The sequence below is a fragment of the Drosophila guanche genome, unplaced genomic scaffold (genome assembly GCF_900245975.1).
Source record: "Drosophila guanche unplaced genomic scaffold, DGUA_6, whole genome shotgun sequence".
Taxonomy (NCBI): domain Eukaryota; kingdom Metazoa; phylum Arthropoda; class Insecta; order Diptera; family Drosophilidae; genus Drosophila; species Drosophila guanche.
Window position 1 is genome coordinate 2,129,892 of NW_022995753.1, and position 26,962 is coordinate 2,156,853.

The 26,962-nt window shown below is 44.4% G+C and overlaps 5 protein-coding genes across 11 annotated transcripts in view; 1 reads left to right on the forward strand and 4 right to left on the reverse strand.

Annotated features, from left to right (window-relative positions):
• LOC117588516 (solute carrier family 41 member 3) overlaps nucleotides 1-13,955 on the reverse strand; it is a 42,192-nt gene extending 28,237 nt beyond the window's left edge. The window contains exons 1-2 of one of the 2 annotated variants that reach the window (XM_034279843.1): nucleotides 13,818-13,955; nucleotides 11,807-11,894 (exon numbers count right to left, since the gene is read on the reverse strand). In XM_034279843.1, the coding sequence (XP_034135734.1) occupies nucleotides 11,807-11,894; nucleotides 13,818-13,880 (151 nt within the window). In that variant the 5' untranslated portion in view covers nucleotides 13,881-13,955. The remainder of the gene's footprint in view (nucleotides 1-11,806; nucleotides 11,895-13,817) is intronic. The other variant, XM_034279846.1, reaches the window with a different exon arrangement.
• A 569-nt stretch (nucleotides 13,956-14,524) lies between these two features.
• Nucleotides 14,525-18,944, forward strand: LOC117588513 (protein ovarian tumor locus). Of its 6 annotated transcripts, XM_034279835.1 has the most exons (10): nucleotides 14,568-14,632; nucleotides 14,755-14,864; nucleotides 15,220-15,466; nucleotides 15,535-15,632; nucleotides 15,696-15,850; nucleotides 15,923-16,315; nucleotides 16,377-16,513; nucleotides 16,721-16,852; nucleotides 16,952-18,253; nucleotides 18,317-18,944. In XM_034279835.1, coding segments are annotated over exons 2-10 (2,661 nt in total). In that variant the 5' UTR covers nucleotides 14,568-14,632; nucleotides 14,755-14,862; the 3' UTR covers nucleotides 18,512-18,944. The 6 variants fall into 6 exon arrangements, with proteins under 6 accessions (XP_034135728.1, XP_034135725.1, XP_034135727.1 ...); XM_034279837.1 differs by lacking the exon at nucleotides 14,755-14,864 and having other exon boundaries at nucleotides 14,525-14,628; XM_034279834.1 differs by having other exon boundaries at nucleotides 14,541-14,864.
• A 1,320-nt stretch (nucleotides 18,945-20,264) lies between these two features.
• On the reverse strand, nucleotides 20,265-21,586 carry LOC117588588 (chorion protein S38). The gene is made up of 2 exons (XM_034279992.1): nucleotides 21,434-21,586; nucleotides 20,265-21,353 (listed from the first exon to the last, which is right to left on the reverse strand). Exons 1-2 carry the CDS (start codon nucleotides 21,476-21,478, stop codon nucleotides 20,436-20,438), a joined length of 963 nt encoding a protein of 320 aa, XP_034135883.1. The 5' UTR covers nucleotides 21,479-21,586; the 3' UTR covers nucleotides 20,265-20,435.
• A 1,256-nt stretch (nucleotides 21,587-22,842) lies between these two features.
• Nucleotides 22,843-24,037, reverse strand: LOC117588618 (chorion protein S36). The gene is made up of 2 exons (XM_034280030.1): nucleotides 23,878-24,037; nucleotides 22,843-23,774 (listed from the first exon to the last, which is right to left on the reverse strand). Exons 1-2 carry the CDS (start codon nucleotides 23,923-23,925, stop codon nucleotides 22,965-22,967), a joined length of 858 nt encoding a protein of 285 aa, XP_034135921.1. The 5' UTR covers nucleotides 23,926-24,037; the 3' UTR covers nucleotides 22,843-22,964.
• An 810-nt stretch (nucleotides 24,038-24,847) lies between these two features.
• Nucleotides 24,848-26,162, reverse strand: LOC117588627 (G-box-binding factor). Its single transcript, XM_034280051.1, has 2 exons — nucleotides 26,009-26,162; nucleotides 24,848-25,952 (listed from the first exon to the last, which is right to left on the reverse strand). The coding sequence occupies exons 1-2, from the start codon at nucleotides 26,084-26,086 to the stop codon at nucleotides 24,948-24,950; spliced, it is 1,083 nt and encodes a 360-aa protein (XP_034135942.1). The 5' UTR covers nucleotides 26,087-26,162; the 3' UTR covers nucleotides 24,848-24,947.
• Between the last annotated feature and the right edge of the window lie 800 nt (nucleotides 26,163-26,962).

Here is a 26,962-nt window from a genome sequence, read left to right on the forward strand (position 1 = left end):
CTGATTCTGTCACTGTATCTGAGCTGAAAACTGGAACTGAGCCGAAAACTGTATCAAATGTCATTCAACTTGTCACAACAACAAAGCACAGCAACTCAATCAAGAACACACTCCAAAAAGGCAACAGGTGGGAGAACAAATGTAAAATATATAAAAACGGGTGGGTGGATTATCGAAAAGAAGAACTCGCACAGAAGTGACTCACTTTATGATCTCATTAATGGACAGGCAAAATCTATGCACGCGCTCGTTTGGGTTTACATTTTGCAAATGGATTTGCTCGTATTTCAAACTGTCATTCCTTCAGTCACTGATAACAGTCTGAAGTGTGACCCATAGATGATGGATGACCTTGGCAACAGTTGCCAGCCAGTAGCTTGAAACTCAAAAAATCGCCAACTGCTGGACCACTGACTGGTCATATTCCTAGCCAAAAGTCGGTTTCGGAGGCATGTCTCCGCGCGAAACTCATTAACGACACGCAGCAGGCAGTTGGTCTCTGTCTGTCTATCTTAACTCAATTGAGGGTGGGGAAAATTGCAAACGATTCAGCACCTTTTGAGTGCGAGGAAATACAAGCACCTCAGACGCATGCGCAACACTTTCAAGAGACCCAAACATAAAAGAAACACAGAAATACACAGGCACAGGCAAAAGCCAAACTTAAAAATGCAATTTGACCGTGAAAACGAAATACCAGCAAACGTTAATTAATTATTATTATTAATACTTAAACTTTGTTTGTTTTTTTTTTTTTTTTTTTTTTCTTTTCTTCTTTTTGTCTTGCGGCGGCCGGCCCTTGTCGTTTTCTTTTCGGGGACCCCGATCCAATATGAATTTTGTATTTTGCTGTTTCTTTGTTGTATTATTTATTATTAACTATGAATAAATTAAACAACGTTTGTGGGCTCTCAATTCACTTCGGTGCGGTGCGATTTGTTTCGCATTTTATTCACTGTCCGTCCGTTAAGGTTGCATTATAAATATTTCATAAAATGTATTTACTGGCACATAATTGGGTGCTTGTATATATATTTTTATATATTTTTTACATTGTTTTGTGTGTTTTGTTTAAGTGATTTATATTTTAAGAGTTCCCATTCATGAACAAGAAAATTGTTTTAGATTTGATTTATGACTTGAATTCGTTTTGATAAATGGAGTTCCTGTGTGATATTTGGAGGTGAAAATGACCGACCCGGCATTCAAAATGAAACCCCAAAACAATTTCGAACACTGAAAGAACTCAAAGCTAAGGTTTTGATCAGGTACTCAATGAAACAAATGTCTTCCAACTTGAAACATAATTTTGCAGAAGATTTCAAAACAAAAATCCAACCAAAAGCCATCAAACTATCTCCAGGAGGGGCAAATAAAAAGTATATTGCCAAAAACCCAAAAAGCTTGTTAACGGCCAGAGAGAGAGAGAGAGAGAGAGAGAGAGAGAGAGAGAAAGACACAAAACTAGAAATATGAGACTGCAAAGCAGACTTTAAATAACTGTAATTACAATCGATACAATCCAATCCAATCGCTGGGTGGGGGGACTTTTAGAATTCGTTGGGTATTTGCTGTATACAATTGACTATGTCTAGATTCCATTGATTTCCGCATTTTAACCTTTCTCTTCTTAATGCTCTGCTTACTTTATCAACTATTGGTGATTCACTGGATAGGGTTTTCCTTTATCCCTTTATCTTTTCTTTTCTTTTAACTTTTCAGGTAACTTTTCATTGGGCGCGCGCGCAATTGAATATCTAAATCAATTTGTATAAATAGATCGAGACTTTTTGACGCGATATTGTGACTATATGTAACTCGGTTATATTACAATACTTTTATTTTTTTTTTGATTTATCACCAACAATAACCATAAAAAAAACACAATTTTTTTTTCATTCGAAATGCCAAAGGGTTTTGAGGGCTTTAAGGTTTCTTCTCTGTAAGTGCTTTGCTTTTTATTTGTTCATTGAATATAGAACTTTGAGTGTTTTTTCTTCGCGAAAAGTTCTTTTGGGAGGTTTGGTGCTTTGAATTTTTGTTTTGAATTTAGAGTCGGACTTTTCTCTAGGTAGCTAAATAGCTGTCAGTGTGCGGCGAACGTAGTTGTCTGCACCGCCGGGATATCGCACACTGAATGCCCAAAGACGGCAAACACTTGTTATTATAACGCGTCAAAACGTTTCCATTTAGCGTCGGCAACGCCAGCGGCCGAGACAGAGGCAGAGGCGGCAGAGACAGCCTCGGGCGACAGGTAAAGGCATCAGCAGCAGCGACGGAGCCGTCGTCGTAAGCTTCGATATCGATGCCCGATGCCCGATGCCGATGCCTCCGACGACCGATGATGATGATGTCGGTGACGATGCTCTGGCAGCCAACTATGGCCCGAATCAATAAGCCATTTGATAAGCGACATGCTCTCTGAGATAATGTCAGCCGTGAGCCGAGCAGGTGAGCATTTAAACGCGCTCTCCGACTTTTGTTATCAGGTGGCGGCAGAGTCAGAGGCAGCAGCAGCAGCAGCAGCAGAGCCCGCAGTGAATGAAATCACAAAAACAACTAAGGCAAAGCCAAAAGCAGATTACAAGCGTCGCCGTTAGCGTCGCTGTTCGCTTTGCGTTGACCGTTAGAGTGAGCAGAAGCTCACGGCAGCAGAGATCACAATACAGTAAGAGTGTAATTCCCTACCCCATGTGCCTTTCCATAAATGCATCTTGGAGAAGATACGGAAGCAGATGTGCTGCATAAAATCTGCCCACATGGACCGTTAGAATGAGTGGACAGGCAGGCACAAACCAAAAGCGAGATTTGAGTGAAGAGCGCAAGTGAGGAGCAAGAGAGAAATGCAAAAACAATAAAGACACAAGCAGCAACGCAGCTGGCAGCGGCAGCAGTAGCTTACCTCTGCGCCGACTTCGCTGCTGCTGATTTCGCTTTGCTTTGCTTTGCTTTGTAAACCGTTAGGCCGAACCCAAAAAGCGACCGCAGATTGCCCGACATACGACCGAGAACCGAGAGCAGACTATGTGTCACTCGGGACTTGTGCGAATGGAGAATCAGTTTTGACAGTTAGGTGGGCTCATTAACCATTTATTAATTGCTATACGAGGATGAGTGATGTGATGCCGCCGCGTGATCGTGAAAATTGCATGCGATTCGGCATGGCAGAAGGGCGTGCTGGGCTGGTTACGAGGTTAACCGTTTGGGTTGACAGTTTTTCCAGATATTTCCAACAACCATACATCTCACATTTTTTTCGTATTAGGAACGACCTGTACTGGCGGCACGATTGGGTTGTTTGGCATGAGTTATGGCTAAGTACTACCCACCCTCTTCTTATGCACAAGTATTTCAGATAATCTCCCAAACAATCCACGGGGATCTATAGAACAGAAGGTTCCGATTTGTAAAGATTCAAAAGCACGTACACATGTGATAAGACCTGTGAACTTTGTTTACAGCTTTTGGATCAGTGATTGTTGGCCTGAAGTGTCGATGAAAATGTATTCCAAATAAATAATACCAATCTCTAAATAAAAGCTTTTGATCAGTGAGCACACCTGTGCCTCTATCTTGCTTGTCTATTTTTTCGACTAATTGTTTATGTGATGATTATATTTTGACTGTTAGGGATAGACATGGATCTAGTTCAACAAGTGGTAGATAGACCTAAGTATCACATGAAGTGGTTCCAGTTTGGATCATTTTATGTTATATAAACATATACACATAAATAGACATTTATTTTCAAAGTTTCCTATTCCTAATTGTGACAACCATTGACCCGGTACCCGGGGTAATCCACCTGCAGAGTGTCCAACACGAACATGGAAAGTGTTTTTAACTCTTTTCTTTTGTTTTTGGCACGATTATGACGCACACTCCGATGCTCTATGCCACCGATCATCGTACACCTCACCTCTGCCTTTCCCACATGCTGTGGGGCCATCCAACAATTGCGTTTGCCCATTCCACGTTTGTACTTGATTTTATTTGGTTTTGGTACCGCACAGAAACAGAAACTGGTTTCCCACACCCGGATGAAATGTGCGTCCAAAAACCCAAGCGAGAGAGTCCAAACACACAAAAAGAGTTAAAAAAATAAAACTAAAAACAAAAAAAAAGAGAAGAAATATTCATCAAAACAACTGGACACCCGCGGGGGCCTTAATTAAGACTTTTGAATTGAGAATTGAAGTTTTTGACTAGCTTCAGGATGTGGTCAAGAGCCAGCGATACAGCTAGTCAATGGATTTTTGAATGAAGCCACAGCCACACCTCTTTACACATGCCTTTTAATTATAAGCTCAAATATCAACAAGTTGTAAGATGCTGATGAATATCAGAAGTAATTGATGGAGAAACGAAGGCAAGATCCAGTGTTTGTTTTGCTCTGGTTGGGATTGATTTGATTGTGTTTGCGAGTACAAAAATCCACATTCATTGCGTGTGCATGATGCGGCAGTGCTATTATTATACGCCTATTTTATATCCATTCTATGTGAAATAAATAAAGATTTGTATGCTTACATTTCTCAACAATTAACGGGAATGGCAAAACCCTTCCAATGTTTCTGGTCATATAATGACCTACGACAAGAATTCAAACAAGAGTCGTATAAAAACTTGTCACCGATTAAGCAGCATTGATTTCCTTTTAGCAACAGCAACCCCATGCATCTCATGAATGAATTGAGATCTAAACTCAATTAGAATGGAGAGAATGCATTGAAGCTCTGCATTAAATAACAAAAACTTGACAAACTTTATCCTTTCACCTGTGATGGATTACTTGTATTTAAGTAAAGTGTGAGATCTTGTAGTCAAAACCAGAAAGTAAATCCCATTGCTTGTGGGGTTTTTCGGATAAACCAGACCTTATCGGATTCCCTTCTGTTTCAGTTAAAATAAAACAAAACACGGACCACGGGGAGTTCCATTAAACTGTCCGAGTTCTGTTCCTGCCTAGGGGACTTTTTTCTTGGCGCTTGGAACAGGGAAGTGTTTTGTGTGCATATCGATCGCGGCAGAACAAATAGCCAGCGAGACAATAAAAGCCAGCGACAACGGAGTAAAATAAATACAAAATGAAATGACAAAAGATACATTTACCGCTGTTTATCACAGATACAACGGTTTATTGTTGCAACAGTGTGCGGCGGATGGGCGGGTGGGGGTTCAGTGGCGTTGCGACGGGGTTCAGGCTGGGGCTTGGTGTCGTTTGGGCCTTTTTTTCTCGTTTTTTTGCGAGTAAATTACTCAAATGAAATTGGTTTTACTGCATCGATTGACAATTGATGAACTGCTTGACATAAGGAAGGGAACGATAGAGGGGGGCATGGGATGGAAACGGGAGGGGTGACTGTAGGTTGATCGGTTGTTCGCTCAATCAAATTGCTTGTGGGATAGATACCCGGTAATTGGGATCGACGATTGGGTTGTTTCATCAATGGCTCCGACTAAATTGTTGCATTCTTCCCACCTGCCTCCTCCACCTCTGCCACATGCCACTTGCTACTTGCCACTGGCCTGGCCTGTCGACTGTCGACTGTCACACCTGCCCCTTTTCCCACAAGCATCAGGCATGCAAAATATTTTGCGACACAGAGAAAACGAGAACTTGAACTTGAACTTGGTGCTGTTTGCTGTTTGCTTTTGCTTTTGCTGTTATGCACGCGATTGAAACAAAAATTAGCAGCTGGAAAATTGCAACATGAATTATTACTCCAATGAGGGCTGCAGGTTTTCTTTTTTTTTTTTTGCTACGCCACTGCCACTGCCTCTGCCCTGCCATGCCTCCTCTCGCCAGCATTTATATATTACTTGGGTAATGAGGTTTAATTGGGTTTTTAGGTATACAAACATATGTTTTTATGGCAACACTCCATTGACAGCTGGCACCGCGAATAATATGCACATGTACAGAGTGAGCGAGTCAATCGAATGTTGTTATACCCTTCCATTAAATCCATACAAAACATTAGCCATTGAAGACATTTGCACAGATAAACATACATATCTTCTGCTGTGATTATGGATTAGCTAGAGATTGTCGAGAGTAACGTTGATGCAAAAGCCATTCAAGACATTGGAGGCAGCATATTTCATCCATACCATGATACTCCAGAGTGTATGGCTGATGGCTGGTGCTGTGTGTGTATGCCAGCAATCTTATCGCACAAGATGTGCATATTAATTGCATATTTTGCGCCATGAACGATTACGTTATTATTGCCATTACCCCATCCCCATCCCCAACCCCAACCCCAACCCCCAGCCAACACCATAAACAAAAAGCAGAGAAATAACAGCTGAAATTATCAGAATAAAACGCGCAAAGATACATAGACAGATTCGTGTACAACAAACACAATGAAGATGGGAACGCACGGTGAAGTCCCATTAAATGGGGAATACTTGCAGCATTCATTATTACCCCAACATGTGGCTCCAAAGTAGTCGAAAGTATTGGGAAAGTATCGTATTTCGTTGTATTTCTGGAAACTTTTCTGCCCAAAGACTTCTGAAGTCAGCAGCTTGTTATTTATAGATTGAACTTAATCGACCACTCGAACCTTGGTACACACATACCCGCATATCTGCCTTAGATAATCACAGATACTTGGTACCAATTCTCAAGGGACGCTCTACCAGGAATCAGGTGCGTTGACTTTACAATCCAATAAATGAATCATATATTTTTATGCACTGGAAATTAAAAGGTTTCTAGCCACTGGCCAACAGCAAGATAATGGTTATCGGATCACACATATAAGTACCATTTCATTGACGTAAAAATTGGAAACGAAATCAGAGACAGAAGCCTCCTTCTGGAGGCTCCTTTTTGTATGCCTTTTTTTGCGTGTGTTCCACTTGAGATACAATCATTAATGTGTTAAGGGAATAGCAGCCTGAAGATACTCTTTTGCGTCATCTTTTGGCTCTTTGCTTCATTCCCGAATCAACGGAAATATTTTTGATTTTAATGAGCATATTTCCCTTTGGGCTTGTTGCCTCTCAAGCTCTTTATGATAGTAAATCAACACCTTTTGGAGTGTACAAACTGCGTCAAATGGTTAACCGAATGGAGAGAGGGATCGCCTCATCCAGTGCTCGTTGTCTTCCTTTTGATCCCAATCTGATTCGATTGCAATTCCAATTTCAATTCCTTTTCCCATTATCAGTTGTCACGTAGCTGACAGAAATTAAAGTTATCTCTCACTCCCTCAGAACGTACACAAACTTGATCTTGAAGTGAAGTAGCAAAAGTAGCAAAAAACAAAAAAAAACCAACAAAAAAAACGAGAACCGATCGAGTGGTCACTGGTTGCTGGTCGAGCGGTCAGATTGGGGCATGGCCAAGGCCTTGAGTCTTCTATTTACACCGACTGAGTATCTTATCGTTGGCTCCTTTAGCAAAAAGCTACCATTTTTAATTAGGGATTTTTGTTGTGTAGTAGATTCCCAGTGAACCCGGAATCCTCGAATCAACAGTCACGAAATCAGAACTCAGATTCCCATCACGTCGAGTGCATTTCGGGACTGCCTTTCACGCGATATTTTTATTCTTTGTGCAATTTATCATTATTCAACTGTGAATGGTTTCTTATGGTTTCGATTCGAAACGCTTCATTTTACCTGATTAGTATGTAAGGGACAGCCACAGATACGCATTTCATTTGCGGCTATGTAACATTATTTTGTTTGGCATTTGGATGTGTGTGTTTGTTTTTGGGGTTTAGCCTTGCTCCTGACCTTGGCTGCGGAGCCAGACCAATTGGCGGACGTGAACATTAACAAGCTAGCGCCACTGTCTTTCACTCTCATCACATTATCACACACTTCCCTTCCGCATGAGCATTACAGGTGCACACCCATCAAGTGCTGATCAAAAACTTTTCATTGGAATTACACACACGCGTCACCCACTCCAACCCAACGATAGTTGGATTGATGATGAGCGGCTCTGATATCAGTGAGAATTTCCCCAAAAGATACAGATGAAGAGCCTTGGGAAGTTCCCAAAGAGTTTTTCATTAACTAAAGTATGACTAAAGAGGGGACTACCTTTGTGAACTTTTAGGGTTTTTCTTTATTTGATAAGAGAGATGGGAGTGTTAGAGTAAATCCCATGAAAGACTCTGACCCCCTAAAACATTTGCAGAATGTTTACTGAAACGAAAAATCAAACATTTTCAAAGGGTATTCCTTCATCACGTGCGTACAAGTTCTTGTCAAGTTCTTGCTCTCCCAATATTTTAATTGATTTATTAGATTATAAAACCAAATCGAACCGCTGAGATTTTGTTAAATCGGCACGTGATAAATAGAGATTTATTAGCAGAAGCGAAAGCTGTCAAGATAGACCAAAGGCTTCTTAGATTTTTTATCTTTGAAGAGCAGATTCACCCACTAATAAACATTATTTTAAACACTTCTTTGAATCACTTGCGTGCCCATGTTTAACACATTCCCATTTCCGCTTCTGTGGGGAGCCTTGTCATAAATTCAATTCCCAAAATTCTCTTATGGGCTGCGATAGTGGTGTGGGCATTTGATAATAATCGTAGAGTGAGCCAACTAATTGGGTAAGGCAATCCGAGCGAAATGTTCCCAATGTGTTTACCACATAATCTTTATTTTTCATTTTTTAACCCAATGGAAAACAAAACTGACTCATTAACGGTTGGCAATCTTCCGCAGAAGTTGCGGGCCGGGCCGGGTCGGGCCGGGCCTTACGATGTGACGATATTATCTGGAAATATTTCTAATCGGGGCCTTATAAAACGGATATCTTTTGGGGAACCTACATCAACAGCCGACGACAATAAACAATTCAAACGAATTCCGTTTCAACAAAAGACTTTGCCTTAATTATTTTACAATCCCCTTCTCAGTGTCGTACGACTTTAGCTGCTGCTGCTGATGATGATTTTGGATGAATTCGGGGTCTATCATTCGTTGACTGATAACTCAATTCCCCGGAGAGAATCCCACGGCCAGCGAAGTAAACAATGAAAACGAATCATAAGTTAGATAAAGCCACCAAGTCGCAGTGTCAACAATTTTAAATGGCGATGCAATGATTTGATTAGCGCAGGAACTCTCAAGCCAGACACCCCATAAGAGTATGACTGTCAATCCAGTCGGTTGAGTGAACGTCTAGCTGTCGTCGTGTGCCATAAACCATTCTCGAGAAATATTGGGCCATATTGTTGAGAAAATTGGGAGCCTATTGAGACAAAAGCAAAGGAGAATGCTTGTCACCAGACTGGGGCCGACGCTTTGTCTGACAAATGCAAAACCAAAAAATGCAATAAATGTCGTGTGCATGATTTATTTTGCAACACATTCGTTATAGCTCAAAGGAAACACTCATTATGAGTAAAGCGAACAGACATAACAGATCCAATCAGTGAAAACAACTAATAGAAATAAATATTTTAACGAATTAGAAGGCACAAAAATCAATTGAACGCGAGAACGCTTAAACCACTTTTAAAGAACATTTTTCAATAAATACATCAGCAGTTGGATCTAGCGCCCACCGTTCTCCAACTGCTCGATGCCTGCGTGTTGAGTCATTCGATTAAGTTGATTAACTTTTAAATTATCAGCAATTATTAAATCACACTTTTTGTGCCCGGTACTCGAAAAGTAAATAAGCGTCGCACAATGTTCCTCCTCTTTCAATTTTTGTGTGTGCTCGACAGTTCTGTTGCACCTCTCTGTCTCCTTCTTTCTCTCTAACTCTACCTCTGCCTCTCTTTGTCGCTTCTGTAAACAAAAGTAAGGAGAGATGGAGAACAAACATACCTTCCCCGTCGCTGCTCTCGTCATCACAGTTATTTATGAGACGGGCATAGCCGCAATAGTATCTGCCATGGCCACGGCCTGAACCGCTTAGCATGCCAAAATCGGGGGTTTCCAACGGGAGGACCCAACAATTTCTATTTTATTACTTAAGTTCTTTAATTTCTTTCGCTATGTGCAGTTCTCCGATTCTGAATGACAACTGAAGTAGCGCCGGGGCTGCGGAACAGTTTCTTATGTGGCCGCTACTCCACCAGATACCAGATGACAGAATACCAGACACTATTTGATCGTACTCTATTTACACACATGTTTCATAAGCACTAAAAGTTTAATGCGACGGATAGTATTTCAAATGTATTGTCTATGCCTGGCTTATTCCTTTTGGAAATCCGGCTGTTCAGATCCAGCAGTGTCACTAATCGGTAAATGGGATCAAAATTAATTACTCAATTTGCGGGAGTGTCTTAATTTGCCAGAGCACAAATGACGTCGTCTGTCATCTCTAGCGGAAGATCGAGGTGTTAATACAAATATTTATACAACTTTTTACCACAATCCCCCTGACGGACAGACGTCATAACAAGCAAAAGCGATGCCAGAGCAGCCTCCGAAGTACAGCTAGAAAGCTCTGTCCAGCAACCAAGTCCACTCAATGGCGTGTGTAAACCCTTGAGCTTACAGAGAGAGAGAGAGAGAGAGAGCACTTAATGGAGTTTGAAAGCTCTGCCAAGTTCTTTTGAGTGGGAAGGACAGATCGAGGGAGGCTAAGTGAACACCCAGACAAGGCCAATGAAATTTCATTTAAATGTTACTAGGTTAAGATTCATAGATCGATTTCGAGAGCTTATGTGGGCTGAGAGACCAGCTGATACACAGCTCAGCAAAATTCGTATGTGCGAAAAAACTTAAAGAGAGAAGAGTCAAAGAAAATACTTGACACAGGCCTTAATTGAAATTGTTATTGTCATGTTAAAGAAATTAATTAAAGGTCTCTTGGCGTTTGCATTTTTGGCAGCGACAACGCGTCTCACAACGTTCCTTCTCGATTTTCGTTCACCTTGTGTGCATTGTTTGTGTCCATCTCTAAGCTATCGATTAAACGATTATCAAGTGGCTGATAAACCCTGGTAAACAGCTGAGCATAGCGGCGGAACCGTTAACAACAACAAACAACAGCCTGGCGGTCGGCAATGGCAATGAAAGTGTAATGGCAGGTTGTTTACACAAAATAAACAAATGCAGCAGCGCCAGCAGCAGCAGCAGCGGCAGCAAAACAGCAACAACAAGATGTGCTGCAACTAAGTGGGTTAAGCAGTGCAGTGCATGCACTGCTTGCACTTTGACGCTGGCCTTAAACTTTGCTTTCATGGTCACACACTCAAGCCAAGCATAAACAATAAAAATCAACAGAAACAGAGACAACAGCAACAACAAAGCATAATGTAATTGGTATTGAGAAAAATAAACAAAATTAATAATTAACATTAAATTAATTGCCGCACAACTCGAGTGATGCAGAGTGGAGTGGAGTGGATTGCAGAGTTGGTACCTTTTTTTATGGCGCATGTAAAGTGCATGCGAAATGCATTTCATGGTTTTACTATATTTAAATGGCGTGCAGCAAATTGTGGGAAAAACAATAAAAGATGTCACACAGCGACAAGCCCACACAGGCATACAGAAAAAAGAAAAGCAACAACAAAAATGAATCAAATAAAGAAAATTAATGCTAGATTCGGTGGCCGAATCTTCAGAATATAAAATTATTATTAAACCCAACACTTGCAGGTTAATGTTGACAGATTAAAATTGGATTAATAAAACACAAAATCCCTGCAGTAGTTTACATATTTATATGCTAAATTTAGCAACCAAAAACCAAGTAGCACATTGCCGGGTGACAGAAAAGAGCGGGAGGTGTTGGGAAGAGGTTGGTGTAAAGTTACGTGGTACAGAGAGGGGGGTTGATGGTAGGACAAAAATAGCTTACGTATGGGCCTGCGACGCAATCTGGGCTCATTATTCACGCCGCCACTGTTCGGGAGGTTCTCAATCGGCTTCATGTTGTCACGGTACCACTATGTACTACGACAACAACAAGTGGGTGCGGGGGAGTGGCATAGCGTGGGTGGGCGTTTCGTATAATGTGTTCGATTTGTTTGTGAAAAGAAAAGAACCAAAAGAAAGATACATAAGGTAAATGTCGAAACAAACAGAAAGTAAAAAACAAATTTTTAGACAAAGCAACACAAATACTCTTGTGGCAACACTCAATATTTCCACCCGTCGGTCAATTTTTTGGCACGCCACTGTATGAATGAATTCCGTATGCCAACGGACGCGGTCAGAAAAATAGAGCCGATACAGTAAGTGTTGCCAACTGGACACTGTTCAGGCCCGTCACTGTAACCCCTTATGGGAGATCCACAGCGTTCGATGTGTAACAGTTGTGGACATTTTGGTAACACTTTTTATGGTACAAACTCAAAAAACATACACCGAGCATTGCGAGTTCTTAAACTTAAAGCTGGATAATGTGTTGACCCGCCACTGTGGACCGCTTCAAAAGATAACAGTGCAAAATAACCGGTTCGACAGCGCTGCCACACGCAACACGCACACACACATTCACAATTACATTTGGCAAAGAAAAAAATGCTATTTTTCCTGTCTTCCACCCCCTTTACGGTTGTTCTTGTCGCTGCTTGCTTGTTTGGTTTTTATTTTTTACCTTTCTCTCCCTCGGCAGAAACGCGAATGATCGCAGGCAACTGAAAGACCGAAAGCGAAAGATCTTTGCCGCTGACTGACCGGCAAACAAAACAATCGCAACAGCAGCAACAACGCGTGAACCAGAAGAGCCAAGCAGAGCAGAAAAGAAGAAAAGTATTATCAAAGCGCAACGCTGGCGCTAAGTCGCGCCTGAATGACACAAGTCGAGGGGGGACCAAGACGAAAAGCGCACCCTTATCAGAGCTGTACGAAGATAAGATAACTTTTTTGAACAGGATAGTTTTTTCGAGAAGAGAAACCGACCGATAGTGATAAGATGTCAATATAGTCTTTAGATTTCATCAATATGAAACATTTTTCATTTGAATACATACATAAATATGTATGTCTATAGTCAGTTTCTAACCATTTGCTTTTTGTGACCCTGACATTGACCACGAAACCTGGATAAAGATGAAGATGCAAGAAAAAACCAAAAACATACGCAATGCACATATGTACATACATTGTATGTGTGTATACATACTCTTATACATGCATGCATTCAAAAGTGTACATACAGACAGTGGAAGTGGAAGACAACTCCAAAATTGGAAAAGGAAACAACAAGAAGAGTTAGATTGAATATATGTATATAGGGGGAATGCCCTGTTGGTCTAAGAGAGAGTGGGACACAATTTGACTGCGTGCAATAAGCAGAGATTAACAGTTAGTCGATTCTTTATCGCACTCACTCCGGGGAAAAGACAACACGTGCTTTGTCTCTCCTATTGATTTTTACCCCACAACCATCACCAAAGGGAGCAGGAACACGATATGTACGAGTAGATGGGGAAATAACTTCACTTTTCCACTGCTTGAATTTCATAATCAAACGTAACCGTTTCCTCCCGCAAGGACGATAGTTTTCTTTGATTTTCCGTGATTTGCGAAACACACACGTGCTGTAGTTGTTTATAAGCGACTTTTGTTTGCATTTTGATGACTGTTCGTCTTTTGTTTTTACATTTGTGGTTATGTTTTGGCGAAATGCAGGGGAATGAAAACAACAAAGGTATTGCCGCTGGTGGGGGAAAGGCGTGGGTGGACAGTAGACAGATGAATGATGAAACACCGAGAGAAGTCGAAACAAACGGAACAAAAAGAGAAGTAGTAGTGGCACACACATACAAGGTAACCAAAACGAAATAGTCAACAACATTTAACAATTGGCATAAAAACAAAAAGGGAGTACGGTTATGGGCACACACACAGGCACAAACACTCACATCTTTTCCAGACAACTTTAGTCGCGGTAACAGCGCGAACTTGAAGTTTACTCCTGGCTTCATTGACTTGCAATTTCAAACTGTGGCCAGCGGGGCAACAACAACCAAAGAAAAGCGCAGACAACAACGGCCATGCGGCGGCGGCGGCATTTTCCACCCCATTCTGCAGCAGACGGCACAGCAAAAACAAAAACAGGAGAGGGGTTCTTCTTGGTTACCCCTCCCAGCATGCAAATACCAGGCGCTTTCGGTGATAGCCCAGCTGACATGTTTCGATATCGATAGACGCACACATCGATAATAAACATTTTGGCTACATTTTTGTTGTTAAATAATTAACATAGATTCATTTCTTCCAATAGAAACAGTAGCTTTAACATTATATTTTTTTTAAATTCGAAAACATTTCACAACGACGTGTATCTGCTTCAACTGTTGCTCAACAACACTTATCCGACAGGTGGAGCGCCTCATGCGCAGTTTTTCAACCCTCTGAAGTGCTTCCTGCAGCCCGCGTATTCAAAAATGCGCACTTATAGACCGAACTCGCATTATTCTTTAATTAAAATATAGGATTACAATACCACAACTAACAAAACAACATAGATTTAAATTGCCTATCGTTTTACCGTCTTATCCGCTTCTTGCGACAGCTCTGTTTCTTGAGCGAACTCCTTTCTCGCTCATTCCCAAAACTGGAAAGCTGGAAAGATCGCTTCAACTCTGTGACTCTATTACAAAACGGTGCGGTGTTCGGACGCGGATAAGCTGAAGCTGGTGGTCGAGAGATATATAACAAAATTAGATCAGTGCAAGTACAAGGAAATAAAATAGAAAGAAAGCAACAAAAAAAACCCAATTTGAGTCGTTTTGTGTAATTTTTTTTAACATTTTCGTTACATATACTTTTTGCCCATTCTCCGTACGTGTGTGCCAGCCGACCATCCTTATTCCGGCTAGTTCATTTTATATTTAGTTAGTTTTTTGTCTTTTTCGACCGATATCGCACATCGTAATTAATTGCCTTTGTCACTGTAAGTAGTTGATGTATATAAGATATTTTTGCATACAAATAGATATGCTAGTGTGTCAGGTGTATGTACCTACTTTTGTATGTACATATACAAATTGGAGTCATTTTTTTTGATGATCTTCATTTGCCTTGTCTTTCGCACTGCCGCCATGTTGAAAATGTGTATACATCGACGCATCTACCATCGTCATCTCGCTCTAACGCATGCACTATAGGCTGGAATTGAGCTGTGAAGCGCCGTTACATGTGTGGAATTCTGGAAGTTGCTTTCTTGCAACGTTTGGGTTTTTTTTTCGCCGTCCAAGATTTACAGAAGCAATTGCAGTGGTCTGTTATGCAATAATGTGAAGTTCTATTTTGCGTTTCTAGGCATCTCACCATGGAGTCACTTTTGATGGAAATGGTACGCCCGGTTACCTCGGGCAGTCGCCAGGCACCTGATCCATTCGACCAGTATCTGGAGTGTCACGGGCTCTACCGCAAGCACACGGCCCGCGACGCCTCCAGCCTGTTCCGTGTGATTGCCGAGCAGATGTACGACACCCAGCATCTGCACTATGAGCTGCGTCAGGAATGTGTTCGCTTTATGACACGCAAGCGTCGCATGTTCGACCAGGTTAGAAAGTGATTCAAAGCCTTCTGCCCGTTGGTTCTTGTCTAATATGTTTTCCGTCTCCTTTGCAGTACATTAACGGAAATTTCGACAAGTATTGCAGAGAGTTGGCCAAGCCCAAGACCTACGGCACCATGCTCGAGCTGCGGGCCATGTGCCTCATATATCGGTGAGTGGTTCAGGCATTGCGGTGTGGTTCAGCTAAACCAAATGTTTCCCATATCCTCGGCAGCCGTAATGTGATCCTGTATGAGCCCTTCAACTTGGGTGCTGGTGTGACCTTTAATCACCGCTTTGTGGACAACTTTCGCGTGTTCTACACCAATGAGAACCACTTTGATTCCGTATTTGAGCGCGAGTGCATGGCGTCGGCAGCCGTTTGTCAGTGTAAGTGAACCCAGACCTCGCTCTCGCTTCAGGGATGCTCTTATGCGATTTGTCTTCTCTTTGTGCTTATAGCAATCACTTTCAAGCTGCTCTACCAGTCGCTGTTCAAGCTGCCCGACGTGAGCTTTGCTGTGGAGAGTATGCTCCATCCGGACAACTTCAAGTGGGACTTTTTCAAGGCCGAATTCGACCACAGGGGCTATATGGTGCGGCTGCGCTGTAGCGATGGCCGCTACTTCCCGCTGGACCTACCAGAGCTCACAAAATGCATTCTGGAGAATTACAAGCTGTGTAAATTTCATAACAGCAGAAGAACAGGGAGCAGCCACCTTAGCCTGTGCAACGGCAACGACGATGGCGAGGGCAAAGTCGTATGCGAGTCGGGTGAGAAGCCGCCAGAGCATGACTTACTGCAAATGTGTCCGAATCGTTATGTCTCGTGTGTGCGTCAGCTGCTGGATGATGGTAAGAGCTTAGCTGCCACTCAGGATAGAAGTCTTAGTTTGTAATGTGATCCCTTTTGTAGGTATCACTCCGTTTCCATACAAGGTGGCCAAGTCCTTGGACCCAGATATGTATCGCAATGTGGAATTTGATGTTTGGAATGACATACGCAAGGAGACAAAGCGTCACAGTGTCTATAACAATGATTACAACTTTAAGGTAAAACAAACGAAAGGAAAAGCCAAAAGGAAAATCACCCACACACACACACACACACACACACACACAATCACACACACAAACACACTCAAAAACACACGTTCCATCAATCTACACTTGCATCAATCATTTATGTTCTCTTTTCCATCTACTTTATGTCTTGTCTGCTCTGTTTTTCTTCCATGTTTTCTTTGGTGTCCTTCGCAGGTGGGCGCCAAGTGTCTGGTGGAGTTCAGGGTGCAGAACCAAGCATGCCACTACACGGCCTACATACAGAGCATCAACATCAGAAAGAACGAGTGTGTTGTGTTTGTGGAGAAATTTGGCAGAAAGATTTTGGTACCATAAACCCCCAAAACCCTAAGACTTCGTTCCTGCGCTTTCTTGGTGTTTAAATAAATACTAATCTCTCTCGTTCTTTCTCGTTTTCTCGCTTAGGCACCCTATGACACGCTACATCCGGTGGCACCCGAAGATTTTCATCCCTGGCAGATGCCCTATCGCCACCACATGCACCAGCACCAGCAGCAGCAGCAGCAGCGGCAAATGCAACGCGATCACATGACCAAATACTTTAACAAAAACAAGTTGCAAAAGTGGAAGAAATCCAAGCAGATGGACCCGAGCACATACTTACAGCCACATCCAGAGATACAGCCGCAGCCGCGTCTTCTACGACACTCGCAGCATTCGCGCCCTCGTGAAGACTCGATGGATCGTGCATACAAAAGCATGCTAGCAATCATTAATCTCGAGCCGGAACAGGAGAAGGAGCAGACCCAAACGCAAACGCAGGATCAGGAACAGGAGCAGCAGCAGCAACAGAAGTCTTTGCCTTTGAAATCCGAGACGCGTGAGCGTGATGAGCGGGTCCTAAAATGGCGTCAGACGACATCCAATAAATCACAGAAGCCATCAGCCACTGGGAAACTATCGGCCACAGCAACGGAAGGCGCTTTAGGAGCTACTCACTTTGTGAACTTTATGCCGCTGATGGGAGTGGGCGGTGGCCAGGTCCCACCACCACTGCCAGCCTGGGCAGGCTCTGGGCTAGCCGTGCCCGAGGAGGCTTATCGCTTTCCCATGCCACCGCCGCCGCCATCAATGCTGCCCTTCGCTGGATATGCACCAACGCCGCCGGGTTCTATTGCCTTGCATCCGCAGCTACCGTTTATGCCGCTGCCACCGCCGCCACAGCCGAACCGTGCAGCTCCATCGCTACATACCCCGCACCCGTTTGAGGGACAGCCACGTCGCTCATTTATGAGTCGCGGGGATATGCCGCCAGATATGGAAACACTAAGATACTTCTACAACATGGGCGTGGACATGCATCTTCGCATGTCGACGGTCGGAATGGAATCGGAGTTGAATGCTGGCGGACTAGAGGAGCAATTGGGCAGCCTCAATGTGACCCCACCGCTCACACCCGATGCCGGTGAGCAGGACAAGGTCAATCCGTTTGGGTCCAAGCGCGGCCCCAAGTTACGCGGCAAGCATCCAGAGCAGCTGAAAGACCTAAACGATAAGCTGTCACAGGCAGTGTCTCTCTTGCCCACACCCACGGCAACGCCATCGCCCAGTGCCAGTGGCGGCAGGGCGTTCAGCTTCTTTAGCTCGTCGCCGGGCGGCTTGCCACTGTCGCCGACTCATCTGGTGACACCGTCAGGGCCGCCAATATTCTTTCAACCAGGACTGCCACAGCTAACCACACTGCCCAGAGGCGGTACTGGAGGACAGGTAAAAAGATTTTCAGAGCGTAAGCTGAATATTTCGTTACGACTTTTGGTGTTGCTTTCTCAGAATCACTATGCCTGGCCCTTGTCGCCCACAATGGTGCCTGCGGCCGCTGCTCCGCCACTCTTTGAAGTGATCAACAACTTCTCCAACGATGTCAAGCCGCTGCATCAGCCGAAGAAACAGCAGCAGGCGGCCACCAAGTCTTCCCCGGCCAACAAACAGGTAGCAGATGCCTATGCTTCAACTCGTCATCAATAAAAGGGGGGAAAGACAACAAAGGATCACCTGAAAGACCCAACACCAAACCAGCCACCAACCATCCACCAGCCAAAACACTCCAACAGAATGATCCTAAATTTGACTTGCATTTTTTAAAAATTCACTCAATCGCTTTTTAAATTTGTAGACTTTTTAACACCCGTAAAGTATAGCCCTCAAGCAACTACCATAACTGTATACGATATATATATATTTTTTTAAAACGCACGCCACAAATAGCATGAGGGATCCATCCTAGGAGCACAAGTTGAACCCCCACAGGAGATTGCACGGCCAGGCTCAAGTTCAATTTTAAATCTTCACTTTTATGCAATTTTATTAGTTCTAAACAACACAACAGAACACTTAAGAACCATTTGCTTAACGAAATGATATTTAATCCAACATTTAAACTACAACAATTCTACATAAATACACACTCATTCATATATACCCAACATATATTAATCAATTTATTTTCATCAGCTAAAATGCAACGAAATTGGTTGCAAGAATTTGTCAGAAATTTTAAATCGCAAATTCGTTACGAGGCCAGGCTTTGCTTTGCTTTATGGCGGGGCTGGGCTTGTATGGAGACTCTTTTGCACTGTTAAAAATAAACGTAATTCGAATTAATGGCTGATTTGGATGATTTGATATACAGACCTGGGGGGATTTATAATGCAGTTTTTGATCTTTGAACTGCCTTTTTTGGGTGAATTTGGATGCCTACTTAAACGTGTTACATAAAAAAAAAAACTGATCCAGCAACTGCTTCACCGTATCTTTCCAATAATATTCAAAATCAGCTTGGTAATATCCATCACAAAGTCCACGCGAAACTCCTTGTGTTGGTGGCTGGGAAGTGCCGAATAGGTTTTCTGTGATTTGGAAACCGACGCCGCATGGCCAACACAACAAAAAGAGGCCAGCAGGAGCAGCAGCAGCAGCAGCAGGGTTGTCAGCATATACCGAAATGTACTCAATTCGCGTCTCATTTTTGGATGATTTGTATATTTATTAATGCACTTGCAGCTGCTTTATGCGAACTTGTAACAGATCTGCAGTATGTACTTCGTTGGCTTTTGGTTTGCGTTTTAGTTGTTGTTGAATGCACTCAATTTAATTCTGCTTACAAACTGAAAACGCTTTGCGAAAGTGTCGCATTTTTATGCTGATTTTTCAAACTGGCCAAAAGGGCGTTACCTGATGACCTACATATGGTCATGTGGTGGCGCGCTAGTTTGCTTGTGCCATTGTTAACAGCTTGGGTGGGCGTTTGGGGTAATATTAGTAATAGATAGGGGGGGGCGTATGTGTCATTACCTGGATCATGAACTGGCAAGGACGAGTTATAGGTACTATAATAAATGTAGGGAGCTTCAAAATCGCATTGAGACTGCACTTTTATGGCCAAAACAATCCAAGCCAACCTCCTTCGATAGCTTTAATCGATATCGAATTCCAATAAGAGTTGACTTGTTTTAGAACACAAGAAATACTGTGCATCGAAGTAAATAAACTAAAGTTTGTCTTCAGCATGCAAGATGAGTGCATTTCTTTTATAATGCCATGTAAATTTCAGCAAGTTGGTGTTATTTCACAATTCTGCTCGATATTTCTACGTAATCGATAACAAGGATTGTCAAGTGCACTCAAAATGAATTACTGCAACTTCCGCAAAGTGCATTCGATACTTCTACCTGTGTATAAATTTCTGTGTTTGTGCCCATTTAAATGACAATTCATTAGCTATTTTTTTCAAATTTTTTATTTGTTTGCAAAGAAACCTGAGTGCCACGCCATACACTGTGAATGGGGTGTTTGTGTGCGTGCGGGGGGACGTTTAAGCTGTGTTAAAACATAGTAACTAAACGCCAGAGCCAAAGCCAGCCACTGAGAGGCCGACACGCAGCATCCCAGCCTAATAGGAGGGAGCCGAGTAGGCGCCAGGTCCGGCTTGGCCGGCACCACCATAGTGCTGATGGCTGTGACCGCCACCATAGTGACCCTCGCGCTCGCCAGCAATGCTGGCCAGGGCGGAGAGACCCTGGTTGCCGCCCTGGAGCAGCTGGTAGCCGGCACTGGCAGCGGCGCTGTCAGCACCAGATGCATAGGCGGGCAGTGCTTGGCCGGGACCGTGCTGATGGCTACCGCCATGACCGGAACCGTGCGAGCCTGAACCGTGTCCTCCGTGGCTGTGGCCACCGTGACCGTGTCCGTGATGGGAGCCCTGGGAGCCGCTGTGGGAGCCCTGTCCGTAGCCCTGCTTGTTCTCATTGACGAAGTACTTCTCTGCTGGCGGCTTCACCACATTGACGAACACAGGCTCGACCTTGACGCGACGTGGGTGGTGCTTGACGTAGACCTTGCGGAGCACGATTGCTGGGGGCTTGTGGAGCACAACGGGTGCGGGCTTCACCACCAATGGAGGATGATTCACGAGCACCTTGGTGGGCGGACGCTTCACAATGATGGGCGCTGGACGATGGATCAGAATCTCGCCCTTGTTCTGGGGATAGGTGATGGATGAGGTCAGGGTGTTGCCCTTCGTGTTCACCGGCTTGTAGGGGATGTTCTGATCGGAGCCATAGCTGCTCTGTCCAGCGGAGCCATAGCCGCCGCTCTGTCCAGCCTGGGCCACGCCCGAGGCGTCGGCACCCTCGCCAGCTCCAGAACCACCGCCGCTAATGGTGTACTCGCCGCCATTGCTGCCAGCAACACCACCGGCAGATGCTCCAGCGGATGCATCGGCGCCTCCATCATTGCCGCCTGGACCGCCACCGGCGCCGGGACCGCCGTAGCCCTGTTGCGCACCATAGCCATTGGCACTGGCGCATGCCTGCAAATAGAAGATCAAAGAGAGACGATTGTAGATCGTGTGGAGACTGTGGAGACCCAATGCTGGGTGTGTGTACGTACGATAAGGCAGGCGGCCAGAGCCCAAATGTAGCTCTGTCTTGTCATCGTTTCTTGTCCCAGTTGCAGTTCCAAGTTGGCGCTCCGATGATGGTGCTCCCAATTGGATGATCTGATGTCTTCTGCTGCCCTGCCTCACTCGGAGATTTCTTTAAATATGTTCTGGCATGACGGTACGTGACATTTGGCCAGCCACAATCCCGGTTCCAGTGCAGCCGACAGCCGTCAGCCGCCGCACCAGCTCGTTCCGGCTCTTCTGGTTGTTGTTGCTGCTGCTGCTGCTGCTGCTGCCGGTGGTTTTGGCCCACGCGAAACATGGCCAAATGCAGACAGATCGCACGCATCGCACATCCATATCACGGCTTCTTACGTAGAAACCAAAAACAAACAGCACCAACAATCGAAACTTTTGCATCTTTTCAGTGCTTGTGCATATCGAGGTACGAACGTCTGCGATGAGATTGCTAGCCGGAAAATGGTTTCCGCATTGGCCGCCATCAGCCCATGAAGACGAACCGTGTGGAGCAAGATCTACCCATTATCTGCCCATCATCGTCAGGATTAAATGCTGCTCAGGTCTGTCTCGTTTCAAATTTCCTTTTTAATTGAGTTTAGTTTTGTTCTAGCTTTCATTTGATGCTTTCTTGCAGTGGCACAACCAGTTGAATGGATGTAAATGTGCAGAATCGAATGTGGATTTTAATTGACAATAAACAAAGGAAATTGAACCGAAACAGCAGCGCAATCAAAAGAAACGACTTAAACGATTGATAAATCTAGCAAACAATAGTTCAAACCTTAAAGGAATATATTCCTGGCAAAGTGCATTAAAAAAACAATTTAGAAAGCAAGCAAATGCTCCACGTTCTATTAATTATCTATTTACACCTTTGCCATGTGTCAGATATTATCTCTGTACACTTCTTAAAGCTTTTTAAGCTTGATAAGCATCAGTGGTATGATCTTGATTACTTTGTGAGCTTCAATTTATATTTCTCTCTGCCTTCAGGCAGGCTTCTGGGTAGCTTCTATGGCTTTACTCTAGTATATTTTGCACTGCTTGCACTGCTTAGTGTAAGCCTTGCAGCTTGCAGCAGTTGTATGTGCATATGTGTATGTACATTTCTTTCCATAATTCCTTCCAGTCTGGAACAGAGCCCAAATAAATTGATTTCTAAGTACTTTATCGAAGAGCTCTACAAAAGCGAAAAAACTGTTAACAGTTACAGCTGATTTCAGAGCAGATTGTACCAAAAATGCCAAGAATTTCCCATAAAGAAATTGTGCAATTAACAGCCAAGAGCCAAGAGCAGCTACAACTGGCTTAGCTTGCCAGTAAACCAAATAAAATGTATTGGAAGCCCAAAGGAAACGCCCTTCCTCTTTCCCTGCCACTCGTAATGTATAAATTCTTTTGTTTAAGCATATTTTGTTCATTTTTTATTTTGCATTTAGCAACAGGCAAAAAAAAAAAAGAATTTCTTTAAATTAAACAGCAGCTGCTGCAGGAGCTGGCTCTGAGCTCTAAGCTGGCTTAGTAGCTGGCCTGGCCATAGGGGGAGGGGCTGTTGTAGATGGGTGACTCGTTGGGGCTGCCATAGCCATCGTTGGAGGAGGCAGCACCGGCAGCGGAGGCGGCACCAGAGCCACCGTATGACTGCTGCTGGCTACCGTATGACTGAGGCTGTCCATAGACGGGTGCGACGACGGGGGCCAGTGGTGCCTCGATCTTCTTGCCCGGCTTGTAGACCTTCACGTACACAGGGTTGAGGCTCAGCGGGGTGGGCACCTTGTTGATCACCTCCTGCTGGTAGATCACGGAAGGCTTGATCTTGTAGATGACGGGATTGCCACGCACCACGGTCGGTGGGCCGCTGTTGACATGTGCTGGCGGTGCACCTGGCTGGTGCACAATGATTGGGGGCAGGGGCTGGGTGGCGATCACCTGATGGTTGTTGTGGCCCGAAGGCACCAACAGCGAACGGAACAGATGCTGGTCCACGAACTGGGGCGAGACAACATTGATCTTGCCCTGGCGGATGTTGCTGGCGAGATTCGTTTCGGCCAGCGACTCGGCAATATCCTCAGAGTTCTTCAGCTTCTGGTAGGTGGGATTGGCGTTCAGAGCCTGCAGCTGGGCCTGCACACGACCCAGGCGACGTGCCTCCTCCTGTGTGGGCTGGATCTCGGCCTGGGCCGCGATCTGGTTGGCCGCTGGCTGCGAGCCGCGCGTCGCCACGTTCACGTACTCCTCGAGGCCACCGGAGGGGCCACTGGGCAGATACTGAATGGGTCCATGGCCGGGACCACCACCTCCACCTTGACCATAATTAGCGCTTACCAGCTGCACAGAGAGAGGCACAAAAAGAAGCGATGGATGGGCTTGGGTTAGCTTTGAGAATGTAACGAATTGGCGTAGGTGTCGTCGGTCTGGGACGGGGTCTTACCGGTGCCGCAGCGATGGCGAAAATGCCAAACCAAAGTCCGAGTTGCATGTTGCGGGGTTACGTGTGTCTTGTCTACTGTTCGGTGTCTGGCCCACGGGCCAGCTCTTTATAGCGCCTATAATCGCCCTTCGTCATGGTCGGCTACGTGATCTTTACCAGCGATTTCCATTTCCGATTTTGGCTCACCTTTTGTCTCGACAATGCAACACCAACGCCCAGAAATCCATCAAGAACAGCCAGCAGTCAACCTCCCAACCTCAATTCAAATCAAATCTGTTCCGATCTCTGACTCTCTCTGTCGTTTGTCGCTGCAATCTCATCGCTGTGCTGTCATTGGATATTGGATGGATGCTTCTTTGTGGTTTGCCCATGCCCAATGGATCTGCACGATCTCTAGTCCAATCTTTGACGAAGCAAATTGCAGCTCAAGTTGACTGTTTCTCTGCCTCAACTGGATGGGCTTCTTGTAGTGCCAATTTGAGGTTGCACATTTAAGTTTCAGCTGAAAGATTTCTTAGTGGGTTTTTTCTAGCTGGCTGGGCGAGTTTTTCGCTTAATTTTGTATTACTGAAACGAACTTTAATGGTTGACTCAATTTAAAATACCAAAATTCTAGTTGGAAAGACTCGAAAGAACGTCTTACAGCAGCTCAAAGATCGAAATAAATAATTAAGTGCAGTCCAAGAGTAATGCCACGCTCTGTGCTTAGTGCAACTATATCGTAAAACCAATTTATATCTTCTTTTTATCCAAAGTTCTTACGAATCTGCAATCGCTTTCTCTTTCCTTTTAGGTATTTAGTATTCTGTAATATATTCAGTATCTACCGATGAAAACAGCTGTGGATGTTGGTCCTCTTCTGGTTGTATACACATACATACCAACATACATACGTATATTTTTATGCCGCAATCGAAAGATCAAAGTTTTATGTACCAGGAGCGCCCTTAATCATAATCACACGAGTATCTGTGGCTTATTTCACTTTATTTTGTACTTTCCCCTAAATGTTTGTGTAATATATTTTTGGCTGGCCAACTGCCAGGCCAGGCCTTAGGTCTAAACTACTCCTAGAGTCCCCGCCTGTACAGGAGGTAGGTGAGATCGCGTGTGGGTCGACTGCCGTAGTCGTTGAAGGGCGACTTGAATGGCAGTTGGCTACCAAAAGTGTCCGACTCATCCTCATCGGCGGATCGTCCCACGCCACCAGCCGCTTGAATGCCGGACGCTGATGTGGCAGCTCCACCTGGACTCGATTGAGCAGCATGCAGCTGATCCTCGCTAGAGTTGATAATGGTGCGAATAGGTGGGCGGTGGTTGATGTAGTGCACCTGTTGCTGTTGCTGCTGTTTGTGTGTGTGTGGTCTTTGGTATATTTGGTGTGCGTGTGGCTGTAGCTGGTGTGTGTGTGTGTGTGCGTGTGTGTGTGTGTGTTCTTGTTGCTGTAAATGTGTGTGTGCTCTGGGTGTGTAGTGTTGTGAATGTTGCTGTGTGTAACCGTATCTCTGCTGCTGCTGCTTCTGCTGCTGGATCAGATATCGCTGCTTCATGGCCAAGGCCTCACCCTCGAGACTAGGCTGCTGCTGCCTGTGTGGATTCCGTGGCATATAGCGAGCTCTTTGCTGCTGCTGCTGCTGGGGTCCTGGTCGCTCTGCACCTGGCAGATACTCATGGTGCACCTCCTCGTGTATGCCATTCTGGGTCTGATTGATCAGACGATTGTACTCCTCATTGGTGCCGCCCACCTGCAGGTGAATGGCATGCTTGAAGTCCTCCCCAAGATGCTTCATCCAGAAGTTGTCATCCACCTCTCCCGTGGTATAGATGCGCGTGGTCTGGCCGCTTTTGGGCTTGCCCACCACCGCATTGGTGGACGCCAGCACATCAATCACATCGTACTCCTGCTTCGACGCCAAACCACTGCCCAAAGGCGGCGGCAGTTGCTCCACGCGGGCGGCCTTCCGCAAATCTCCAGTCAGCAGGCGATCTGTGGTCTCTGGTATCGACGGACTGGGACTGGTCGCTTCATAGTCATCTCTATCCTCACTGGCCGTCGTATCGTTGATATTCTCACGCTAAATGGGCATAAAATTAGTTTGATTCGTGGCTTGTGGGAACGCGGGAGACTCACCTCTGACCGGACTCGGCTTAGGGCCAGCATCAGCAGCAAGAGCAGCAGTGGCCAACTGCAGTTGGATTTGTCAGACATTTCGTTGCAGCTCGCATTTAACTGAAGCCGGTGCCGTCAATGGAATCCACTTAAATAGCCAACACAAATTGTCAGTGCCACTGCGTGAGCTGTTGCCATCAGTGCGCTCATGTTACGAGCCAACAAGAAGAAAAAAAAAACGGAAGAAAAACGTTTCGGGACGTGATCTATGGGCAGATACTCAGATGTACTCAGATGTGTATCATCAACGAATCTCTTGTGATCTTGGTGCGTCAGGCGGCCAGAGATCGTACGAGTCAGTCAGTGAATACAAGTCACACCCCAGGGCCATTGCAAATTGTTTTTACTGAATGATTTAGTCAGTTACGCCCCTCTCTTCCTCTCTCTATCCATCACTGATTTCAGCATGTACTTAAGAATGATTCGATTCTTGTTGCTTGCATGTTCATATGTTTTTATATACATACTTATGTATGTATTTACATGTGTAAGTATGCATAGTAGCCAAAGGAATACGCAAAATGTGCTGAAGATTGTATATGTGACCAGTGTTGTAAACTGCATTCCGCACTGTTACACTTCTCAGGCAGCTGTGCTGTTTTGTTTACTTTGTGCACATTTGTGTGAAAAGGAATGAATACAAAATGGAACCAAGCATGCATTTATGTATTTATTTGGCTTAAGAATCTACTGGCTTAAATGTTCCAACAGTTTGTGCCAGCGGCAGCACTTTGAAATGCAAAATTTGTAATTATCGCTCTTCTTCTGCTCTGCAACTGAGTTGACTTTATGTCTTTGCTCCTTGACAAGCCATTCTCCGCTTCTCTTTTAATTATTGCCATTCTAAACACATTAAATATTAGAAAAGCTAAGCGAATATTTAGTTTAAATGCCATTATATTTCCAGAGATTTTT

Coding starts and splice junctions, on each gene's coding strand:
- LOC117588513 (XM_034279834.1), top strand. Junction 16,316..16,376: donor GCGTCAGCTGCTGGATGATG/GTAAGAGCTTAG, acceptor TCCCTTTTGTAG/GTATCACTCCGTTTCCATAC. Junction 16,514..16,720: donor ACAATGATTACAACTTTAAG/GTAAAACAAACG, acceptor TGTCCTTCGCAG/GTGGGCGCCAAGTGTCTGGT.
- LOC117588588 (XM_034279992.1), bottom strand. CDS start 21,478: ATGACAAGACAGAGCTACATTTGGGCTCTGGCCGCCTGCCTTATC. Junction 21,354..21,433: donor CTCTGGCCGCCTGCCTTATC/GTACGTACACAC, acceptor TTCTATTTGCAG/GCATGCGCCAGTGCCAATGG.
- LOC117588618 (XM_034280030.1), bottom strand. CDS start 23,925: ATGCAACTCGGACTTTGGTTTGGCATTTTCGCCATCGCTGCGGCACCG. Junction 23,775..23,877: donor TCGCCATCGCTGCGGCACCG/GTAAGACCCCGT, acceptor CTCTCTGTGCAG/CTGGTAAGCGCTAATTATGG.
- LOC117588627 (XM_034280051.1), bottom strand. CDS start 26,086: ATGTCTGACAAATCCAACTGCAGTTGGCCACTGCTGCTCTTGCTGCTG. Junction 25,953..26,008: donor TAAGCCGAGTCCGGTCAGAG/GTGAGTCTCCCG, acceptor ATGCCCATTTAG/CGTGAGAATATCAACGATAC.